The 24,685-nt window shown below is 34.3% G+C and overlaps 3 protein-coding genes across 5 annotated transcripts in view; 1 reads left to right on the plus strand and 2 right to left on the minus strand.

The window, feature by feature from the left end:
* Positions 1-19,347, minus strand: part of LOC117789427 (furin-like protease 1) — a 161,138-nt gene extending 141,791 nt beyond the window's left edge. For all 3 annotated transcript variants that reach the window (XM_034628453.1, XM_034628451.1, XM_034628455.1), the window contains exon 1: positions 18,763-19,347. The gene's annotated coding sequence lies outside the window, so the exon portion shown is untranslated. The remainder of the gene's footprint in view (positions 1-18,762) is intronic.
* Positions 19,348-19,938: 591 nt separating this feature from the next.
* LOC117790515 (adenosine deaminase-like protein) lies at positions 19,939-21,243 on the minus strand. The gene has a single exon (XM_034629980.1). It carries the CDS (start codon positions 21,195-21,197, stop codon positions 20,181-20,183), a length of 1,017 nt encoding a protein of 338 aa, XP_034485871.1. The 5' UTR covers positions 21,198-21,243; the 3' UTR covers positions 19,939-20,180.
* A 779-nt stretch (positions 21,244-22,022) lies between these two features.
* On the plus strand, positions 22,023-23,965 carry LOC117791995 (protein Red). Its single transcript, XM_034631943.1, has 2 exons — positions 22,023-23,692; positions 23,767-23,965. The coding sequence occupies exons 1-2, from the start codon at positions 22,088-22,090 to the stop codon at positions 23,863-23,865; spliced, it is 1,704 nt and encodes a 567-aa protein (XP_034487834.1). The 5' UTR covers positions 22,023-22,087; the 3' UTR covers positions 23,866-23,965.
* The last annotated feature ends 720 nt before the right edge of the window (positions 23,966-24,685 follow it).

Raw genomic sequence — 24,685 nt, forward strand, 5'->3', positions numbered from 1 at the left:
GCCTTTGTTATTTAATTTTAAACAGTTCGCTTAGCTTTTATTGAAGAATAAAATTATTTTAGTAAAAGTAATTTGAAATATTAAATAGCTAGAAAGATTTTTGCAAAAAAAGATAGGAAAGAGACTCAAGCCTTGTCTTAGCTGTATTTAATTTAAGTTTAGCTTAGCATTAACAAAATTTGTGTTAATCGAAGTTAGGAAATTGTAACGTCTTCATCAAAAAGGCAGTTTGTTTCTGTCTAAGTAAATTGACCGGAAAAAGTAAAAAGCTATATTTTTCTATATTATTAAATTTCCTCTTAATATCATGTTTTTGTAACGCTAGCCCCTAAATTAAAAAGACTACCTGACTTTTTCAATTACTTAACAAATTGTTACCGTGTGTGCTGGAGCTTATCGCCAGATTTCATTGTCTTTATAATTTATCTCTTCTGACCTTCGCCTTGCCATTGTGTTTAGCTAAAGAGTACAAATTATTAAAACAACCAAAAGCCAAGTTGAGCTAGTAAATTATATGGTCCAAAGAAACAGGTATTTTTGGAGCGCATTCAACTTGACTAGATCTGTGTGTGTATGTAAAGAGATATATAATATTTTCATGATATGTGGTTACTTAGCAGCCATATGTTAATTGCTACTGCCTGATCACAAGTTGACTTGCGGCATTTTACAAACTGACAACCGGTAAACGTCTCGAAGAGTCGCCTTTAACGTTAACTGATTGCATTATCTGGTGAATGGAGTTCAATAGCATCATTTATTTTTGACATGGGACAAGAAATCAAGTGCGATATTTGACACGTATTTTTCTCTCTCTCTCTCTCTTCTCTCTCCATCTGTCGCTTTCTCGGCAAGTTAATGACTCCCTCAGCTAAGATTGCTGATGTTAATGATTTTGCAGTTTCACAGATTTCTTTGCAGTTTGCAGGCAAACAAATTGCTTCTTTTTGCATAAAACATAAAGGAAGTTGGAGTGGGTGTGCGTGTGTGTGGACACACAACATTTTAAACCAAGTAGAACAAATATCATTTACAGCTTTTGACCCACTTTTATTTTGAGGCTGCCTTTTCATATAGCCTACAGCCAGCGGCATCTCTTCGCGACGTGTGCAACCATTTTTGTTGCCTATGAATATAATAGTTAAAGTGAATGAGGTTCTTGCTTCTTCTTCCTTTTTTTGATTCTGCTCCTGACTCAGACAGCTCCCACAGCTTGTCAGCGCCGCGGGCAAACCACAGCCTCAGCCGTTGGCGGCTTTTTGCAACTATTTCTTTTATGACGTTGCCTCTTGTGGCATGGAAACTGCGGCTGTCGTCGTGGCTATTAAATTTCAATTATTGTTACATTTTTCACACACTGACTGCAACGCAGGCGAGAACAACCGCCATGCGAAATGTGAAATGGCAATGGGAAACGGAAAATGGCGAAAATTGTGGAAATGGGAAATGGAGCAAATGTCGTTCGGTTAACGCGAATGTCATAAAGTTTAAATTCATTGATGACTTTTGACATTTGCATATCGTTGTCACTTTGACATTTGTTGCATGTGTTACTCACATATGCCAACGGTTCGGGGGTGTGAGAAGGAAGAGAAGGGGGGCGTCTATTTTGTTGCAAACTAAAAGAAAAAATATGTTAGCGCTTAACAAGCTGCTAATAAAGAAAGCTTCTTTAATTGGTGAAACGTGTTGGAATGCAATTACCATTAAAGTGCAACAATCGTTAATCGAGTAATTATCGAATGTGTTTATCGCTTTAACGCTTATTAGTAACGGTTATCACGTAAACAAAATGTCAATTTATTGAGAAGGGTATATTAAATTCGTGCAACTGTATTTAATCGATAGAACAAAAGCATTTGCGACCCTTTAATTTATTTACCCAATATTGTAAAGAGTATCTTCAAGTCAAGCACATAAATACTAATAAATACTAAAATTTAAAATAATTTAAAAAAAAAAACTAAAAGAGTATTTCAAATTTGAATGCAGAATAATTAAATCAGCGGACTTTCGAATATAATTTGATAGATCATCGCTGGAAAAGAATGAACAGCTAAAAACTTGTTCAAACAACTTTTGTTGCTCACTGTCTTTGAAAGTAACATGGCCCAGACCATTAGCTCATTAAAGCCAGTTGCCAAGAAACAAAACACAAAAGCTAAAGCATCAACAAACAGAACACCTCAATGGCATTTTAATTGCAAAACTTTAACGACAACAATAGTAGCAACAACAATAGCAATAAGAACAACATCAAATCAGTGGGCCAAGCTGACCGCTAGTTTCCGTTTTGGCCAACTCTTTTGCTAGCTTTTGCTTCAACTTCTACTTCTGCTTCTACTTCTGCTTCTACTTCTGCTTCTACTTCTGCTTCTACTTTTGCATCTACTTTTGCATCTACTTCTGCTTCTACTTCTGCTTATGGCTTATTGTTGAGCTTGAAATTGATTTGCTGTGTAAAGATAAGTCAATATTTTATTGTTTTATTTGATGTTGCTGAAGTACGAAAAAAGGCTGAGCTTATTTCACATTTATTGTTTCGCCAGACGAGCGTCTTGTTCTCAGTTACCTTCCTTATTGCATCGCCTCGTCTCGTTTCTAAAGTTCTTCTTCGTGTTGTTGTTAACCGATCGAGCGTAAAAAGGTGAAGTCAGCCAAAGCCAAAGTCATAGTAAAAAGCAGTTAACCTATAAAACGAATACTTGAACATGTCATCTACATCTATATACATATAATATATATATATATATATATCTACTCGAAGAGTCATACAATAGCAGCAACTGCCGCCCGAAATGCAACTGAAAACTTGCTGACATTTCGCTTAACCAATTGACGACGATGCAGTTGCCGGTTTAGCATGGATTTTTTCTCTTTTTCTCTCGTTATTTTATTCTTGATGGTTGCCTCATATGGTCAGAAATTGAACGCTAAAGAAGTTGAAAATTTTTACGAGGACTCTGGAAAAGGTCTTCAAATGCATTGCAAAATTAAATCCAAGTTTTTATTGCTTGTGCTCAGAATATTCAAAAGTCTGATTGACCAGTTATTTTTATGACCTGTAATAAATGAATTGATTTTAAGTAACTTTCAAAAATTATCATTGAATTACAAGTAGAAAAGTTCAAGTATTTCATTTATGGTATTTTCCCAATCATTGTTCCCCAATTAAAGCTTATGTAATATTAATTTATCTACTATATTTGCATACCAGTTAAGTCAATCAGTTTAATAAACAATTAGTTGTTTATCATGTTCTTCAATAACTTGTGGGCTTGTTCAATTTAGTTAACCCTTTACTCATTTTCATAATCTGCATTATCGTGAATTACAGAATTTATCGGAGGATGCGATAACATAAAGCTCAAGTTGAAGTTAAAAATGAAGAGCTGACAAGCACCCAACAATTTGAAATGAAAACACTTAAAAACTTCTTAGAAAGGTAAATATTTACCTAGTTAAAAAAGATGTTACAGCCAGTGCTTAAAAAACTGCCGTAAGTTTCATTTCATTGATTATGCTTCTGCTTGCAGCTTGCAACTTGCGCTGTCCAAAGGAAATTGTTTGCTCACCTGTAAAGAAAAACCAAAAAATATAAAAGTAAGAAAAGTGCTTTTAATGCCAGTCGTATAATTTCAGATAGTGATAAAATATTGAGGCGTAGGCAAAACCTGATTGCCTAATTATGTACGTTGCTAAATCTTCACAGTGATTTTCTTGGAAAACCACACCAGCAACAATACACACAGACACAAACAACTAATTAGTTTAAAGAGGCAACTTCAAGTTGCAGTTGCAGGAGCTCTGATGCTGGATTGGATGGATTCTCGGATTGAATTGGAGTCTTGATCGTCTGGCGAAGCTTATCGCGAACATGTAATTTAACTAAATATGGATGCATGAATAAATTCAATGGCATAATAAAGATAAACGCACAAAACCAGGACGCCAAGATGATGCCAAACGAAGCAACAACAAAGCCAAACAACAGAGAAGTAGTTTAAGCTTTTAAGTGTCATTGCCAGACGTCCAAATGCCCTATAAACAGAACCACATAAATTTCATTTAGTAGAAACAATTGTTAATGCTTCAATTGCAATTGTATTTAGCAGGAAATAAATAAAGAAATTAAAATAATTTTTTCAATCTTTAAAAAAATTTGAAATTAAATTTTGAGATAAAATAAAAATAGACAACAGAAGTTTGTTCTGTTTCAGGAAAATTTATTCAATAATCTAAGACTTTGCTATTCATAGAGATCATTTTTTTCAGATTTGATATTTTTACACTCATAGCTTTTATTTGCAACCTCTGGTATTTAAATTCGAATATAAAAAACTACACCACATCTTAAGCTTTTCTAAATTAAATTCCATTGTAAGTATACCCATTGTTAAGTTTAGCTTCGGCAGGGTACATAAATAACAAAAACAAGAACCATAAAGTGGCAGGCCAAAAGATTATCGTGGAACGCAGACGATGGGCTGAACTGGCGGCAACTTTTGGCCACGACAAGCTCATTTGAGCTGAAAATCCAAACAAAGGCATATTTAAATGTTTGGCAACATTTCGAGCGAAGGGGACAACAACACGCAATGCAGCAGCAGGAGTCGAAGAACAACATCAGAAGCAGCAACATCCTCAACTTGCAACAGCTCAAGTGTGTGTGTGTGTGTGTGTGTGTTGCAAACTCCTTTTCGCTGTTAATTTGCCAAACAATTGGCAGATAGCCAAGGCAAGCAGGACGACCCTAACCAAAAAAGAAATAACAAACTAAAATGCAACAACAACAAAAACAACTAACAAGTCAACCAAAACATTGCTAGACGGAATGACGACGCGCCCCAAGGCGATTTTGCCCCATTGTTGCAAGTTGTTGTAGTTGCTGGAGCTGCTGCTGTTGCGGTTCTTGTTGCAGTTGCATATTTTGGCGTGCACGTTTTGCTTGTTGACTGTTTTTGTTGCTGTTGCAGTTGTTGGCCAACAAATATGCCAAGCAGCAAGGCAACAAGACAGCCAGAACCAACCTCAAGACCAAAAACGAGTTGCGCCACGTCCCGCTGAATAACAAACATCGCAGCGCCAACAACTTCCAAAGCTGCAAACTTGATTTACAAAAACAAGAAAATTCCACTAAAACTATGCAAAAGTCGAACGCTTAATGCTCTGCAAAGGTCAGACTTAATAATATTTAATATTCTTTCTGAAAGTTCATCTGCAAAAAAAAGAAAGCATGAATACGTACCGTGAAATTTCTTAATTGAAAGCAATAAACATTTTATTGAATCTTGTACATGACATCCAAAAAATACAATGAATTCTTGAAAAGGCTAATTAAATAAAATATTTTTAGATATTTTTGTTACGAACAGTCAAATTTTTAGTTTTTGTTTTATATTTATGACTAGTGAGAAAGAATAGATAGACTTGACCTACTTCACATTATTTTTAAATTTTTCTGTAATATTTATTTGTGTGAGTATTTCTAAATACTTATGCCTTTTTTTAATATTGTTTTAAAAGTAAATGTATATTTCAAATAATTAAAGTTAACTTTGAACTAGGAACCTTTGTCAAGAAAATCACTTAGTCTCTTCATTAAATAGATAACAAAGTTTTTGACTACTTCCCCTATGTATCTTTATATTTTGAGTGGGGAAACTACACTCTACTGTTTTCTGCTAATGAATTAGCGTGTCATAGTGCTATGTCGAGGGTATCAACAAAAACAAACGATAGTACAAGTATTCCATTTGCCGGCGCTCCAAAAGAAACTGGTTCCCCTTTCGTGGTTAATCCCGGCATTCTTTTTGGCCAGTTCGTGATTAACTGTGGACAGTTAAAGGCAGAAGGAGTTGAAGGAGTTGAAGTTGAATGTGGCTGCTGCGTCGATCTCCACAGATTTGCTACATGTAACTCAATCGCTGGCGCTGATCATTAGGCTTTTATGTTGCGGCTGTTTGCTTGCCTGCCTGATTCTGGCCAAGTTAACTGCCTGTGTGCCTGTTTGCCCGCCTGCCTGCCTGCTGTGTATTCTGCTGTTCTGGTCTGCCTGACTGTTTAAAAGTCGATTTCAAGTTCAGACAATGGCAATGCTGATTGATGCGACTCATCAGGCAGACACAGAGCCAAGAGCCAAGAAACTGAGTCAGAGTCAAAAGCAGGCACAGAATTGTGGCGCTATTGCAGTTTAAACAATGCCACATTCACGTCTCAACGGAACTCAACTCGAACATACTCCGCAGTATACGGTCCTACTAACTTGGCTATTTAGTTTGATTCGTGGTCATGAACTTTACGCCATACACGTATAAGAATTCCAATTTTTTGGCTTTTGTTTTCTTGTTTATGTTCTTTTTTTTTTTTTTGGCTTGCCAAAACTAATGACTACAATTTTTTGGGGCGTTTTCCATTTTGATGGGTCGAAGAGAGACAAAGATTGATTTTTCGGGTTTTGTGGAGTAGCAAAATAAACCTTTTGGCATGGCGCCGCTACTATATTATATGGAACGTTGAACGACGAAGTTGATTTGATTATTTACTTGCCACAAAAATCAATTTGATGGCGAGGGCAATTTTTGAATTTTGTACGTGACTCTAAAGCCGAAAGAAAGATAGGTTAGTTAAGACAAGGCTTAAAGATGTCCGGGGTGTAAATGCGGAGGAAGTTGCCAATTTTAGTTTTAATAAGAAAAACTGACGAAAATATATAGAAAGAGATTATTCGATATTTTAGTCATGGTGATGGATTTTTCATGTTGTAACATCATTTTTTTAATATTAATATTAATTGAACTTTATTTAAACGAAAAAAAAATGTATATACAACAGTTGTCAAGCCATTTTTCCCTAAAGTGATTCAAATCTCGCATGCAATCAGTAACAGTTTTTAATGTTTTCAATGATAAAAGATTCGTACATTCGTACAACAAAATATAACATAAATCAGGAAAAAGCTACATTTTTTAAAAGTTTTTTTATATTTAAGCAGCAACTCAGTTGGACTATATATAGAAAAAAAAAGATGAAAACAGCCGACCTTTCCAATTAAAAGATATAGGCAAAAATATGCGGCGACGTTACGTTACAAAAATATAAGTTGATTTTGAGTTGGAATTGAAAACCCAAGACTCTCCGAAATGGGAAACCTTTTTGCATACAATTTTTTTAATATCTTTTGAAATAATTTATTGCATTTAGATTAGTTTTTGTAGCTGCGAGAGACATTTTGTCAAATAATCGGTAAAATACATACTCTCCATTTTAAAAGTAATTTTTTAAGGGAAAGGGCAATAGTATAGAAAAACTTAATTTATTCGATTACGCAAAATGTGGAAATGTCCATATTCAAATTTAAAGCCCAAGTTAATGACAACGTTAAAACTAACAATGACAAATTACAGGAAGTTCAACAAACCCCCAAAAAAAATTTAAATTAAATGTACACCCAACAACAAAAAACTTAATCCATAAAGAGAACCACAACAAAAACATACATCGAAATAAAAATAATGCACATGAGAAGATATAGAAAGAGAGGTTTTTTTATTGTATACTTTCTGGTTTTTACTTTTTGGAAAAGCACGTGGAAATTGCTGACCAGGGACCGTAAAGAGAGCCAAGAGATACTCGTATCTGAAATGGGAACTGCTCTGTCCATGCTAGGTATGAACAAGGTAAATCACTGACGCGCAAACAGAAAACAAGCAACGCAACAAATTTAACACATGGAGCTCCAAAAAAGAGAATTAAAAAAATGTTAAAAAAAAACAATCTGTAAGTGGGGTCAACAGAGCGGGTCACAGTCTGTGGCAACTACTCGTACTTAAAATATTTTGTTTGGTTGAGTTTCAACATTACTTCCGTCATGCGAAGAAGGAGGAGTAGGTGAATTGGGAGGATCCAACGAACCCAAAACTCTTTCGGAATCAACTAAAATTGCTTATGACTTCTTCATAATTATGTGTAATTATGTTGATGCATACAAATTAATGACACTTCAATTAGACAGCAGCAACAATAAAAGCGACAACCGCAAAAAGCAATTTTATAAAGCTTCCACAACAACAACAGCAACGTGATTAACTCCAATTAAATGCAGCAGGAAAAGAGTGCAATAACAATGAATTTATTACTAAAGCATCGAAACAATTCGAAATTTTAATACTCTTTTCACCCCATCTTTTCAGAGTAAGAAGAAAACTTTCAAGTATATGGAATGCAACTTAACTTGCAATTCGTAAATATTTTCATGTTTAAAATATAATCGAAATTTACCTTTATAAGAAAAAAATTATTTATTAAATCTATTTTTCTATTTATTTAATTATTTAACTAGTAAATTATTTTAATATTTTACTTATATATTTCTTTAAAAGTTAAAAATAAAATTTTGATCTAGATTCTAGAAAACCCATTTTGAAATATTAAAAATACAAAAATAGATTATTTAGAATAACAATCTTTCAAAATAATCATTTTTTAACTAACTTTAACTCATACAGAGAGAAAATTGTCAAATTTTAAATACATTTTTCGGTGCGGCAAACATAATAAGTGAAGCGAATATCTCAATTTTTGAAAGAGTAATAAAAACTATAAGCAAAAAAGCCGACAAAGTGGCAAAAGACATGTCAACTGACAGGCCTCCAAACAAGAAAAACAGCAAAGAGGCTGAACCCAAACATTGAATATGTAACATATACACAGAGGTGGTTTTCAGAAAGTCATGTTGTTCGTCATGAGTCGAATTGTCACTTAATATTAACTAAAAAAAAAAATAAGGATATTTATTTAAATATTTTTTATATCTGCGAATTTTTAAATTCATGTTATATATTATATTTGATTTTGAACAATGACCCTGTTCCTGTTGTGAGTGTATACAAGAACGATCAACTCTATATTTACAAAAATAAAAAAATTAAAAAAAAAAAAACTGACAGCTCTGTTGCCGTTGGGAGTACAGAAAAAGGGTCAGACTGTCATAAAAACGTTGCGAGTAAGTTGAATTTTCCTTCTTTCTCTCTTTTTACAAACTTTCCTTTCATTGTTGCAGTTTTGCTATTATATAATTTTTGCAAGTGTTAAGGCAGTCTTTTGTTGTTGCTTTTACTTCATCTTTGAAGCACATTATCGTTCATTATAATCGACTTGGTTAAAGTTTTGTCACAGAATGTCGCATTAATGTCAATAACTGAGCACTCCATTTTTATAGTCATATCACAAGCACAAAAATGCTATTAGAAATGTTTAAATTGCTTGAGGAACTTAACGGTTCATTTACTTTAGAACGCTCTATAAAAAATCAAAGATACAGCAACAAAAAAACTGTCTGTAACCACTTGAACTTTTCTTGAAATAGGAACTAAAGAGTTAAACTTATTTTAAGAAAAATCAAACAGTTAACTGTAATGTTTATTACTTAGAAAGTATTTTTAATCTGAGGTAATTAAAGTAATTGATTGCAACTGTTTTTAAATAATGCAAGAATACTAAGTCTACTTTCAATTCATTCTAAAAGTAATTATACCAAGCACTCTTAATAATGTCAAGAACGCTTCTAAGTGAAAACAACTTGGAAAACAACTCGGAAAATTTAACAATCTGCCATATTTCAACTTGGTATTTTTAAAATACTGACACATGCAGTGAAAACTATTTGTCTTAGTCATCAGCTCTCAAAGTTCTCGCGCTTTTGCCCCCATCGTTAGCCTAAATACGTGAAGGAAAAACTCATCAGAGATTTTCAACACTTGAAAATCGAACTGCCCCCACCCACTTCCACCACCTTATACTCACGCCTGACGCTTTACAATGGGCATTTTTCAAGTTTATTACTTGAACATTTATCATTGTATAGCCCTAACAAAATGTGAAGAGAAATGAATTGAAATGCACTCAAGTATTTCAGGAAAAATATATAAAAGAAAACATCTACATCTAAGTGTGCTATGAGATACCCTGTGATTCCTTATGATAATGCAATCTTGTATAGCTTTTCTGTTCAACAACCGATCGGTTTTGAAAATATTCAGGACAAAAAAGTGTTTTACGCAAATTCAAAATTTATTTTTTAATTATTTTTATGTAATTTTAAATATAAGTTTAACATCTTAATTTATAGTGCTTATTGAAATAAATATTTAAGTTAAATTGATCTGTGTATGAATGTAGGTTATTTCATATTAAATTTAATATCTCGAGGGTCTAGGATTTGTTTTAAAAATATTCAGGACAAAAAAGTTTTTTACGCAAATTCAAAAATTCTTTTTTGATTATTTTTATATAATTTTAAATATTTGTTTAACATCTTAATTTATAGTACTAATTTAAATAAATATTTAATATTAAATTGATCTGCGTATGAAATAGAGGTTATTTTATATTAAATTTAATATTTCTAGGGTCTATACATGCTGAAGTTGATGAAAACTATTATTTATAGTGACGCACAATTGTACAAACCTATGAAACCAATATTAATAAGAGTACAGGGCATCCATTCGTAAAGACATATGCCCCAAAACGGAATACCACAAACAAAATAGAATTCTAAGTTCAATAAGAGCAACAAGAACAAACCAAGTGGTTTTTCAATAATATTGCAAATGGGCTGTCTACAAGAGAGTACGGGGGGAGAGGGGCTCACTGGTCGGACTCTTTGATTGTAAACTACAACAAAATCAGTGTAAACAATTCGCACACAAACACACAACACAAGCACAACAAAGGTGTGGGTGAGGGTAAAGCTAGGGGTAAGGAGTAAGGGTGTTTCGATATGTAAGCGAAAACTAAGAACAATGTCATGCAATCAACTTTAGGCCAAGTGCAGTCAGCCAAGCAACAAGAAGAAAAACAGCAACAATAACTCAACCAACAATCAGAAACTAAAACTGAGCAAAAATAAAAATCCAAAGCAACAAAAAATATTGTAAAATGGGAGAAAAGAATAAAACTAAAAAAAAAAAAAAATAATATGAAAAAAAAAAACAAACAGTATAATGAAAAATGTTCGTTGAGAGCTTTTGTATTTTGTACAACGTCATAAGGTGCTCAATTTATTGTTGCACATTGTACGTTGCACTTTTTCTCGCTTCGCACACATTTTGAGATATTTATTCGTGTTTCCGTTTACACTCCACCCGCCCCGCTTTTTATCGATTTAAGTCACGAGATTAATACGTATTATGTGAGTGTTTTGCCCCAAGTTTCGTAATGCAATATGTCGATTGTTGGGTGGATTTCCCCGTGTGGTTTTCTCTCTGTGGTTGCTTTGTCTATGTCAGTAAGTAGCTTTAGTCAAGGTTACTTAGCGTTGGGATACGATAGCGTGAGGTAATGCTAAAGACTGAGGTATCAGTTAGTAAACTTGCAATATATAATCTACATGTATTGATCATTTTAAGGAGTATCCATGTATTCACAATCTTTTTCGATTTTTAAAATAAGATATTATAGCTGAAAATCAATTAAAATGTCATCACTATATCGATATTAGCAATTTTAATTGGCTTGGAAAAGGTTCAGTTTGTTAATTTACAATAACGATATTCTTTTTATTAATACTAAAGATGACATTATTTTTTTTATTAGTAACACTATCGATAAAATTCATTAGTGTGTCACATTTAAATTTATCATTATCAGTCACAGAATATTGATAAATAAGATATTCCGTTTAATTTTTATAGAGCATATAAGTAGAAACTCAATCAAACAGCGCATAAAATGTTCTCAACTTTTCGCAAAAGTAATTCGATTACATTTTCCATGCCAGTAGGCTACACTCTAATTAATTACATGTATCTGTGTTTGTGTGGCATGTCTGTGCGTATACATATGAAAAGATACTTTATATGTGCTAGATACAATTCCAATGTTTTGCATTTCGCGTCACTTTGCCTTTTTTCCATGCCCAATTTTCACTTTCTCTGCTGTTGTCAATCGAGTTTTGCATCTAGCACAGATTTTTTTGTTTTTCTATTTTATCGCTTTTATAGCTTTGTCTGAGAATTCATCTAATTTAAGGTATGTATGTGTACTCAGATGTGTGCAGCTTTTGTGGTTTATTGGTTATGGATTGAACACAGATACACATACAGACAACCCATAAAAGCGGTGCCATGCAATTTTTTTTCAACAACAATATTTTTTGGTTGGATTTCTTTTGTTGAGCAACTGAAATTGACTAACGGGTCAAGGTTGACAGAACGCGCAATGCTTTTATTTATAAAACCATACATGAACGCACACATATAGTACATACATATATACAGTACAGTAATACCACGGTAGGAAAAATCATTTTTCCTCATATTGCACTTTCTTGACATTTTAAGCCAGTTGCCAAAATGTACTGAACAGCAAATATTAACTATGACATTTATGACACACTTTTCTTTCAACTTGGCTGCAAAATTACATAGAACTTGCAAGTAAGTTTAAGCAAAAGAAGTTGAAATAACAACAGCAACAACAACAACAAATCAACAGCAGTGCAAGCAACAACAATTTATTGTCACGTGCCAAAAAGTACACACAGCATATAAAACACAGTGTATAACTTTGCCAAACAAGCAAAGTAAGTGCAAAGCGAGAAAGCCGAGAACAGCTTCTTTTATTCTCAATGCTGAATTATAAATACTCTATTAAAAATGTAAAAGACACAATTTTTAATACACCTAATTATTTATTAAAATAATATTAATAATATTTTTATAAACTAACTTTTAAGCAGGAGACTACAATAATAATGTCAAACAATATACTGATAATTTAAAAAAATATATTTGTCTAAATTCATAGGGCATTTGATCGATATTTTTAATTTATCCTGCTTAAGGATTTTTACCATTTTTATAATTATATTCGTATCGACAGTTGACCATTTCAATTATCCAAGCTTAAAAAATATAAATATAATATATATAGAAAGAGCATTTATATATTATCTTATATACAAATATGAAACTTTTTGGCATTGCTCACAAAAGTTGTTCATCCAAAATAAAAATGAAAGGAGAAGACAGGGAAAATACATGTAAGAAAGGAGGCAAAAGACGTCACTGAAAATGCCATAAATTTTGTGATTTCACATAAATTTTCACACTTTCCCCCCTTAACCCTTCATCCGAAGTTTGCATTGTTCATATTTGCATATCAAATCAAGTGTTATAATGCAGAAGCTTTCGTATTTCACATTTTGTGCAACGTTTCTTTGAAAAGGTATCGAGTGAAAGAAAAGTTGATGCGAAGGGAATGAAAGGGAAGGAAAGGGGTGTCGACTGTTTGTGGAGTTTGTGTAAATAAACAAAATGTTACAACCCTATATTAACGTGAATGTGTGAGTATATTTAGTAGCAAATGTGAACATGCATCGATTGATTTTTACATCTTGTTGCTTGTTCTTTTTTATTTCCTATACTCTATATAAATAAGGCATATTTAAATAGCCAATAAGCCATTAATATTAAAGAATTGGAGAGATTAAATCCAAATGTCAAAAATAACTCAACTTTGGTAGCTTCCAAATATTTTATTTTATATATTATATATATATTTTATTTATAGAAAGATTTGACAACATTGTATATCAATTTAATAACAACTAAAAAATTTATTGAAATTTGCAAAATATTTATGATAGCCATTTATTTGACTCCGAAAATATATTCGAACAATTATATTTTTGAAATATCAGGATTTTGCTTCATTTCGTTTCCAAAGTTAATTATTAAGTATTTATGTAATTTTTCTGTGTACAGGGAATCTCAAAGTCGATTTAAACATTCTTATTTGTGCTTCATATTATTTTTTCGACTCAGTTGCTTGCCGGTTAACTTTTGTGTTTGGCAACTCAATTGAAGATGTTTCCATGATGTGAATAAGGCACTTTTAAAGTTCCTCTTGTGCCACAGATTGTCAAAACTGATTGTCGATATGCTAAAAGTCAAGAGAGGAAAACACAACAAAAATTTTGAAAAGTGACGAAAGATAACAAAAAATTGTGGCATAACTTTTACTTTAAGTCTGTGTTCAAAGTTAAAAAAACTGCATTAAATTAATGGACATGCATAAGTACATTTAAGAATGACTACAACATTTTTAAGTACATTTTGTATTATTGCCAAAGTGAAAACGAATATTTCCACTACACGTTACTTAAAAGCATTTCATTTGCATGAATGATTATCAAATGTTACTCCTTTGAAACAATTCCTAAGCTATTTCTCTTGTTATCCCTTTGACATGGTCTTCACATCGTTGCAAAGTGTGAAGAACTTCAAAGGAAATTTCAAGAAAATTGCTAAAGAGCAAAATTTGCAATATCCGGTAATTTAGATGAACAGTTTCTAATTTTGTTTCATTAGCTTTTTTTCCAGTTGCTCAACAAAAGAAATTGCTGCGTCATCGCGTCTTTTCGCTTTCTCATCCTCAAAAGAGACTTGAAACTAGACTAACTAACTAAATATGTATGCATGTATGTATGTACGTACAATATGTACATAGTTGAGTTCCGTTTTTGGGAACTGCCAAAGGCAAACAATGGCGATGTCAGACAGTTTTCCGGCTTTTCCATTGCTTTGCTATGCACCGCACGTCGAGGACAGCTCAAAGAAAAGCCGCCAAACGTTGGCAAAAACGAAAAAAAAAAAATAAATAAATAAAACAAAAAACAAATAGTAGGAGATGCTAAGAAGGTGAGTTTAAAAAGGCAGGGCGATTGTTTGAATGAAAGATTGAAAACATTTTTGTAATTTGCCGTCTGACTGAGAAGTGAACGTGAAAAGACGTCGAGACGTTGGCTCAGTTTGTTTGTCAATGTCGCGTGCGTGACGCATTCCATGCCGAGAAAAAAGAGAGAGGCAGAAAGAGGCCACAAAGTTGTCCAAATGAATAAGCCATAGTTAAAATTAAATAAGAAAACGAGATCGAACGAATGTTCGCCACGCTGAAGATTTTATATTCTTTTCTTTAATCTCCTAATGATCGTTCCTATGGCAGCTAGTAGTTAGATGTTTAGAAAATATTATCAGGATGCAAGGATATAAAAAGCTATCTAAATGACTAAAATATATCTAATCTATCTCATACGTATAGATACAAGCATTTCATGTACATGTAACAATTGCTTATTTACATTTACTTATTTGCTCTGCCAGCGCCTGCTTTTTGCCATTTAGTTGGCCACGTGCCAAAACTAAGCGCGCCCCTTTAGGCCGATGAGGGCGAAGGCAGGGAAACGTCTACAGTCACGCCCCAATCCCGGCCAGAGGCCTCTTTCAGTCTTTCAGCTAAAAGCAAACAGCACACAAATGTCTTCCACATCCCGTCGGTTCACATTTTTGTTGGTCAAGTCAACAGACAAATGCAAGAGGAAAAAAGTAACAAAACGAACAAAGATGTTGCCTGCTGAAGTGGCAACAGAATCTATTAATTTTTACTGGAACAAAAAGCGAAATGTTTACGAATAAAACACAAAAAAGTATTGACAAAATTCCACTCACAATAGAGAGGAAGAGAAAAAAAGTTTTATTAGTTTCCATCATATTGTACTACAAGATCTAAATGGATTGTCCAATATTTAAGGTTACCTAATTTCCTAAGTAAAATATCTTCTAAAGACCAAGAGTTAACCATTAAACTTTTATATACTGCACTTAACCTTTTATCACACATGTGCATAAATTTAATCAATTAATTGACGGCCTTAACTTCATTTCATAATGATTTAATTCCAAGAAATGTTTGTTTTTTCCCACTTGGCAACGATGCCTCAACCTCAAGTGCGCTGAAAAAACGCAGCTGGTCAATAAAATATAGTATTATATACGCTTTTCTTGGTCAGCAATAGCACATACATAATAATTTATTTGAAAAATTGAAGAGCATGTGCATACAAAATAAACAGTACAATTTTAAATCAGACAGGTGCACAGCAGGAGATTTGCGAATTTCCCTATTGCCTGTACTCGTAAAATGGCTAAGGTATGAAGAAAGTTCAAACTATATAATCATCAGATATCCCGGATTGCCATAATTGCGTTAATTTTACAACTGCTTACAGGGTATCTACAAGCCAAGCACTCGCGGTATAAGCTTGTTTAAGCAGGAAATTTGTGTGATGGCCAAAACTAAACAAAAGTTTATACAAAAATTCAAATAAACATATATTCTTTAGCAAATTTCCAGCATGTTAAAAACACTGCAAGAAAAATCATTGACGCCTTCTTTTGATTTTTGTGGAGGCGTGTGAAATTTTTATTGGCTTGGTTTCTATTTTCTAATTACACATTTAAAATTGAATATTTACTTATATATAAAATGTTTCTTTAAGTTAGGTTAAACTAAATTTATATATGTATTGTTGTACTGTATTTAGCAAATGTGTAAGTACATAAATATAAATACATATCTAAATTTACTTTTTCAATTAGCTCGTTTTTTTCATGGGTTCTCATCACTTATTGTTGACAATAACAAATTTATATAGAGCTTTTCTTTAGCTAAAAGTGTATCTTTTTTCAAAAGATTCCCATATATGGGATTAGAATGTTTCAGAATTAGCTCGTTACTTCCATGTATTAAATATTATTACTTCTATTTTTTTCATTGAGATCTTTAAGGATTTTTATATCAAAAACAACCTAAATTATGGGCATCAATTCCTCCAAATTGATTGGCAATAAATTTCAGTTGTTTATACTCAAGTCAAGTATTAGAAAAACGAGAAACTATTAATAGAACAGTTCTCTTTTACTTTTACTTTTTTTCGCACATTTTAATGTCTATTTTTGCTGTTTGTGAACAATTTCTGCTTCTCATCGAGACACACAATATGTTTAATATACTTATAATTGGACATGATTTATGTGTCTATGTATTCCAGCTCGATGGAAGTCTCGAGAGTCTAAATGCTGCGGCTTCACGTCAAATTACTCAATGCTAAAAAATAAATAATTCTTTTGTTATGTTTTCGTTTATTGCACACATTCTGTAAGCAGAGTATAAGCTCTCAATTATTTACACAATATTGTCGGGTTACTGAAGTATATGTTTATACTTAATGCTTACAAGTCACGTTCATTATTATTGTTGTCTAATGTCATTTAATTCTCAGAATATTAAGTCTTATTCAACGTTTACCTTTGCTTATAATGGAATTTCTTGATTATATTCATTAAATCGAATGAACCCCATGGAAATTCTATAGAATTATAAAGCAAAGATTTATGAAAGTCTTGATTTGCATTTTCTATTATCAGAATATAAATATTGCAAATTTTATCGCTCTTACAGTATATTTTTATTTATACTTATAATAAAAAATAGTATTGCGGCAATTCCTGGATGATAAGTAGACATTATTATTCATATATAAATACATCATATTTTTTACATACAAACAGGTCAAAAATATTTTATGAATTTTGCCTTTTTTAGCATTTTATCAGAGTTTCGTCCAGAGGAAAACGACAATGTTTATACAAAAGAAAAACAATGGAAAAAATTTTCATCTGCTTGATTTTCTCAAATCGTTTAAGGGATTCCAGAACAAAAAGAAACAAAAAAAATTCAGAACAAAAGCAAAATCTTTATAAAATTGTTAAAATTGGCAAACGATTTCAACAACAAATGGGAACAAATCTTCTGAAAGCTTTAAAAAATTCATTAACAAAGTTTAACAGCCTTGGCAACAACAATAAAATACGTATTTTAAAATATACAAAATGTGAAACAAATAAATATGTATAAGAAAAAATACCAGAAGAATGAAGTGCCCGAACAAGAAATGAAAATGAACTTTTAATAGGCGGGCAAAAGCCAAGGCGAACGCAGAAATCAGAAATCAGATTAATAATTGCTGAGAGCAAATAAAACATAATTAAGACAATGCAGAGGAGAAAAACCAACAAAATCAAAGTAACAGCAAGAGCAACAACAACATGAGCGGTGAATACGCACAGAAGCACAGAAAAGAAATCTAAAAGTAAACTATGAGCACCAACTACCTGTACAGCAACAAAAACAAAAACAACAACAATATCTAGAGAGAGAGAAGAGCGCGTGTTTCAGCTGAGAGCAGGAAGAAGAGAAGGAGGAGAGAGAGCAAAACCGGTATCACAAACAAACAAAGAAAAGCAAAGAAGACAACCAAATACCCAAGCATGCATACACCATCATATGTTTACTTGTATGTGTGCGTATAAGAAAATGATGCAGCACGGCATAATAAAACGACGCTGACGTCGACGTCGCGTTGGCGCATGCAAAAGCAACAACAACAAGAATAACAACAGCAAAGGGGGCAAACCAACCAAAAAAATGCAACAATGAGAAGACACACAAAAACGCAAAAGCAACAGAAAATGTGCACGCTGACAGGTTCAAGCAAAACTGGCGACGAAAATGAAATGAAAACGGGAGCTAAATTGTCGTCGCCGTCGGCACCAACGACACTCGATGCAATGTGATGCGAGTTGTGTTGCATTCAACAAGCGGCGGCAGCAGCAACATCAACGTATTTTTACCCATTAGCGCAAATATTTGAATGATTTTTTCTGCTTCTGACGACCGCAATTCGAGTTATTTAGCAAAAGTAAAAGCAAAACAATAACAAAAAACAAAAACAAACTCAAATGCGCGCGCTCTCTTACACCCACACACATTTACACAATCACACAGTCTCAGTCACACACGCATGAAACGGTACTTTTATCATTTTGTGATTTCTCAACATTTTCTTGCATTACTCACCTTTTATCTGTAAATGGTGGCGACTTTTTTTATTATTATGATTCTGTACTTTAGCGTAATTTCATTTGTTTATGTTGAAATATTAAATTATTTATATTTGTTGTGGAATGGGAGGGAAGTAACAATAACATGAAATCACAAGCACATGCTCTTTCGCACGCACACACACATTCACATACACTAATACACACACGCCTACACTAGCGGTAATAAAGCACTTGTGTGCACTTTGTGCTTTTCGACTTTTCGATTTAGATTTCTTTGTTGTTGATGTTGCTTTTGTTGTTGTTGTTGTTGTTGATATTGCACCGTTGCTTTAGCACGCAAATAAACACAAGCAATAATATTTGCTATCAAAGCGCCACACAAATATATATAACGCTATATATATTCATAAGTATGTAACGACATACATATATATATTTGAAAGACGTTTAATTGCTTTGGCTCATTATAATTTTGTTGCTGATTTTAAAATTGTTTGACACTTTACCATTATTTACGAACACACAGGCAACGAAACAAAACACCAGCAAACAAACCGACACAGCGACGCGTCCACACGCACGGACAAGAGAAATAGTACTGGTCAGAAACGCTGTTAACTTTTCTTATAAGAGCGCATTGTTAACATAACAGAGATGAGAGCGTGTACCAAAATACCACGACAAATAGTACGCAAATATCATAACACTCATAATGTGTATAACAACGTAATTAAAATAGGAAATGTATCACAGAAATGTTTAGAAATTTGTAAGATTCCGTTTTTTAGTTAATAATTGAGGTAATACGATCAAATATCCAGCTGGAAATTTTGTGTAATTTCTCGTGCACAACACGAATGAAATCACGCATGCATCTTTGGGGCAGAGCCTGTTATTTAACATAGTTCTGATTTTTATTTAACAGTGCAGTTTCAACTAGAGATGGACCCTTTTTTGAACGTGGCTGAAACAATAATTGTAAAACTATAAATTAGTATATTATTGCTTAGCCATAAAAAAAACTTAAAAGTACATATTTAATTTAATTTCGGACTAAAAATTGTGTTAGTCGAGCAATTTAAGTAAACAATTTTTAAATAGTTTTAAAATAAGTTAAAAGTGTAGGTATATTTTGAAAATACTCTTTACATTATGCTATAAATTTATAATCGGTATCCAAGTTAAATAAAATATATATATTAAAAAAATAACAAACTGTTAATTTAACAGGCATTAAGTTAACATGTTGGAGAAACAACATTCAAAGAGAAATAGCTTTGCTCTTCAGCTGTTAAACAAGCAGTTAAATATCAAGAGAGAATGATGCCCGCTAATTTATTCTATTTAAATTGGAAGTTTTGGCTACTTTATTTATAAATTAATTTATAACAAATTAAATGCTGAGAGCTGGTAAAATTAGTTAAAATTAATTTAATTCTCATGACGTCGGGTGTATGAATAAAGCTGCATTTTCATCTTTAGCTTCTCTTGTGGTGTGGCAAATGAATGCTGAATCGCCTCCATGGTCAGACCAATGCATTGACTCTTGGTCAGCCCAAAAGTTTCATTTGCCAATATAAATTCGTCGGATAATGTTGTATCGAAAACGCCACAATCATCGGTACAAAGAACTTTGGGAACATCAGCCTCCATAAGCTCCTTTAGGTGATGGGCACTAACAGTGGACACAGTGCCAGATTTTACGTTGCTCGTGAGGCAACATTCAATGGGTATATTGTGATCCTTCATATGGGCAAAGCCGGAGCTACTGAGGAATGTGCCATGACCACAGCGTGACATTCCAAATTTAAGCATCTCTCGAATTTCTGTTGGATTATCAATTTCCGCACAATGCACGGCAAGTTTTAGGCCATGTTTTCGTGCCAATTCCAGTGCAGGCATGAAATCGGAAAACTTGCCTTGACTTGGATTGCCACTAAAATCGATGCCAACAACAATATCGGGATCATTTTGGCACAACTCTAGCGACAATGCGACAGTTTCTTCAGCAACTTCCACCGGCTCACTGCGATTTATGGAGGGCAATAGTTTTACTGTTATCGCATACTGGTTACAAGCATTTTTTATAGACTCCACAACTGTTTCCAGATAATCCCGTCGAGACATATTGGCGTTTGACTTTGGTGTAGTTCGCAGTTCCAGATACATGACATTATCCTTGGCAAAATCGCGTACGGCCAATTCGGTGGCATACTGGAGTCCTTTGCGTGTCGATGTCAGTTCGTGGACAAATCCAAACTTTTCAAAACATTCATTCAGTTTGGCGCCCTTCTCAAATGTTATAAAGCGTTCACACATCGCTGTAAACTCCTCCGCCTGCTTTCCATAGACATTCTCCGCCAGTTCCCTTATGCTGTCGATGCATAGGCTGCCATTCAAGTGCGCATGCAGCTCAACTTTAGGTAATTCACGCAAGAACTTAATCATTTTGTAAAAATATTTATGTTTTAAATTATTTGTGACTATCTCGGCGAGACAGCTGATTTATAAATATAGAGCTGCAAACATGATTTAATAGTCATGTCACAACAAAAAAACAGGCTGGCAGGCTTTTCCATTTTCATATTGTGATCAATTCTTGAAAAGTATGAAAATATACAACTTCTTATAATTGTAAAGCTAGAATTGGGAAAATTGTTGCACATCTTTTTTTTTTTTAATTTTGCCAAATTTTTGCTTAAAAACTAACAATATTTAAATTGTTCGCCGTTCATATTATAATAATGTTATGTGAGGAGCAAATTGCTAATAGTGAGTAGAGTGGTCGCGAATCTGACACTAGATGGCGCTGCGTAGCTGTTAGGCTTACAGCTTATATCGAAGGGCTGCCACCAAAGGTTTCTTGCCAAAAATATTAACATGAAAAAAATAGCTTTTTTGTAATATTTCTTAAATTTTCAGCTAGAATTTTTTAAATTTTTGTAGAAGTTTTGTTAGAATTTCTTTCCGTTTTTTGGTATTTTTTTAGAATTAAATTTTTAACGTCACCCAAGGGTTGATTAACTTCAAACCTCCATTTAAATGTTGATATATTTGCATGTAATTTCGAACTATACATTTTTTTCAATTGTAAATTGTAGTAGCTAAATAATTTTCGGAAAATGCTAGATTATTGCTAATAGCAATTCAACAATTTTTCTAGCTTTTGCTATTGAAAAAGTTCTTAATCTAGCAATAAAATTGCTAAAATGGCAACACTGCTGTTACCGACATAGTTTATATCGATAATATCGATTAGTAAACAACTGTTATCGGGCTGTAGAGAAAAGAAAAAACTTTGTTTTTAACAATTTCAGCTGAGTTAATTTGTAATTGCCATGTCGGAGGCGCATTTGGAGGCGCCAGCGTCGGTGCGCCTAACCAACGATGACTTCCGCAAGCTGCTCGCCACACCACGTGGCCCGCCTCCGGGCTCCTCGACCAGCAGCGGCGGCGGCGGAGGCAGCGGTTACTTGGCCACGGCGCAGTTTGCGACGCCTGCGGCAGCGAGCGGCGAGAAGAAGAAGAGCCAAGGAGGCAGCAGTGAACGCACCGATTTGCGCCGCAAGAAGAAGAACTTCTATGCGGCACTGAAGAAGCAGGAAGATGTCAAGCTGCAGGAGCTGTCGGAGAAATACAGAGATCGCGCCCGGGAACGACGCGATAATGCGAATCCCGACTATCAGAATGCCAGCAGCAGCACACCTGGTCATGGCAGCAGCACGAATGCATATCGTGCCGTGGCGCCCGATATGAAATCTGGCATTGATGCCGCCGAACGCAGGCGTCGTATTATACAGGAATCCAAGTTCTTGGGTGGTGACATGAAGCATACGCATTTGGTCAAGGGTCTCGATTATGCGCTGCTGCAGAAAGTACGCTCCGAGCTGCACTCCAAGGAGGCGGAGGAGGAGGAAATTGCCGCTGCATTGGCGCGCGAGAAGCTGGCGGAAGCAGCTGCTGCCGCCGAGCAACTGGAGGCGGAGCGTCGCGAGGCGGAGGACATAAATGCGATTAATGGTCAAATGGCGCGCAACATTTACAATCTGATACAGGCACGTCGCTCCAAGGAGGTGGCTCGCAATGAACTCTTTGCGCCCGGCCGCATGGCCTATGTCATTGATATGGAGGATGAGATGGACATGGACATACCGACGACACTGAAGCGCTCCAAATTCGAGGTGCCTGTGGCACGCGAAGACATTGCCACCTTGACCACCAATGATATTGTCATCAATAAACTATCACAGATCCTCAGCTACCTGCGTGCCGGTGGACGCAACAAGAAGAACAAGAAGCGGGACAAGGATAAGCCGCTTTTCTACGACAAGGAAGTGGAGCATGTCCGTGGTCAGCAGCATAACAACAGCAGTGGAGGCGGCGGAGGAGGAGGAGCAGCAGGCGGAGGAGGAGGTGGAGCTGACACTACTGCTGCTGGCAATAAATCCAGCAAAGCCATGGGTGACAGCATCTACGATGACGTTGGCGACTATCAACCGAGCGCCACGCGCGGCGATCGTCATCCGTCCAAGCCCGCCAGTCAATCGTACTTTGGTGATGCTGCTCCAGAGGCTGCGGAGCCGGTGATAACCAGCATACCGCCACCACCAAAGATATCCAAGGCAATGGCCTCCCGTTTTGCCAATGAACCCGAAGGCTATGCCGAGTGCTATCCGGGTCTGGAGGAGATGAACGATGCCATTGATGATTCCGATGACGAGGTCGACTATACCAAAATGGATTTGGGCAATAAGAAGGGACCCATTGGTCGCTGGGACTTTGACACACAAGAGGAGTACTCCGACTACATGAGCACCAAGGAGGCGCTGCCCAAAGCCGCCTTCCAGTACGGCGTCAAAATGCAGGATGGCCGCAAGACGCGCAAAAACAAAACCGAAAAGAATGAAAAAGCAGAACTCGATCGAGAGTGGCAAAAGATTCAGGTGCACTTTCACATATCACAAAACCTACCAAATTTTAAAGCTGATACTAATTCCAATCATTCCTCATTTTACAGACTATCATACAGAAGCGTAAGTTGCCCAAGGATGGCGGAGGAGGAGGAGGAGGATCTGGAGGCGGCGATGAACCTGACTATAAATCTGCTAAATATTAAAATGAATCAAATGAACATGCAAATAATTTTAATTATGCGCTTGGCAATACAAACTCTAACCATAATTTTCATTAAATAAAGTTCAATTAGTTAAATAAATATAGATTTATGGTTTACCTCTTAAAATAGGTCGGTCTAGAAAATATATACATATGTCCTTAATCAACAGAATGAGCTATACTGATACATTTTGTTTGTCAATCTAATTTTCAATTTATAAATTTAGAAGCTATTTGGTTAAAAAAAAAAACATTCTTGTCAGAACGAACCACTAAAACAAAGGTAAGAAGATCATTTAAAAAATGGGCTTTTGTTCAAAAGAAACCTTCGTCTTTGCATATATTTCGTTATAGAATTTATGAAACTAAAGCACATTCGGTTTAGATTCAATTTTTTTCAGCACTTATAATTTCCATAATTCCAACTCTAATAAACTTTGCAGAACTCTATAAATTATTATTTAAGGTTCAGATTTTAAACATTGCATTTAAAGTATTTCGATTATTTTCGTATTTACACCTTCCATTATTTCAAAGTCTTCGAACTATAATATTTTTTTTAAAAACATTTGATATCGAAAAACTGTCTTTTAAACATTATATGTCCTCAAAATTCGTTTATCATCTACATTGCGTACACATTGTTTTAACAAAACTTAGTAAATTTCGCCAATCTATATTGATTTATTGTTGAAAAATAAAATAATATAACCAGGTTGTTAATTTTCCCATTTTCATTAAAAATTCCAAAAGATTTTTTTTTTATATATATATTTTAAACGTTAATCGCTATTTAATATAATTTTTGTAAAACATTAAAT

The sequence above is a fragment of the Drosophila innubila genome, assembly GCF_004354385.1.
Source record: "Drosophila innubila isolate TH190305 chromosome 3R unlocalized genomic scaffold, UK_Dinn_1.0 2_E_3R, whole genome shotgun sequence".
NCBI classification, from domain to species: Eukaryota; Metazoa; Arthropoda; class Insecta; order Diptera; family Drosophilidae; genus Drosophila; species Drosophila innubila.

Coding starts and splice junctions, on each gene's coding strand:
- LOC117791995 (XM_034631943.1), top strand. CDS start 22,088: ATGTCGGAGGCGCATTTGGAGGCGCCAGCGTCGGTGCGCCTAACCAAC. Junction 23,693..23,766: donor GAGAGTGGCAAAAGATTCAG/GTGCACTTTCAC, acceptor CTCATTTTACAG/ACTATCATACAGAAGCGTAA.
- LOC117790515 (XM_034629980.1), bottom strand. CDS start 21,197: ATGATTAAGTTCTTGCGTGAATTACCTAAAGTTGAGCTGCATGCGCAC.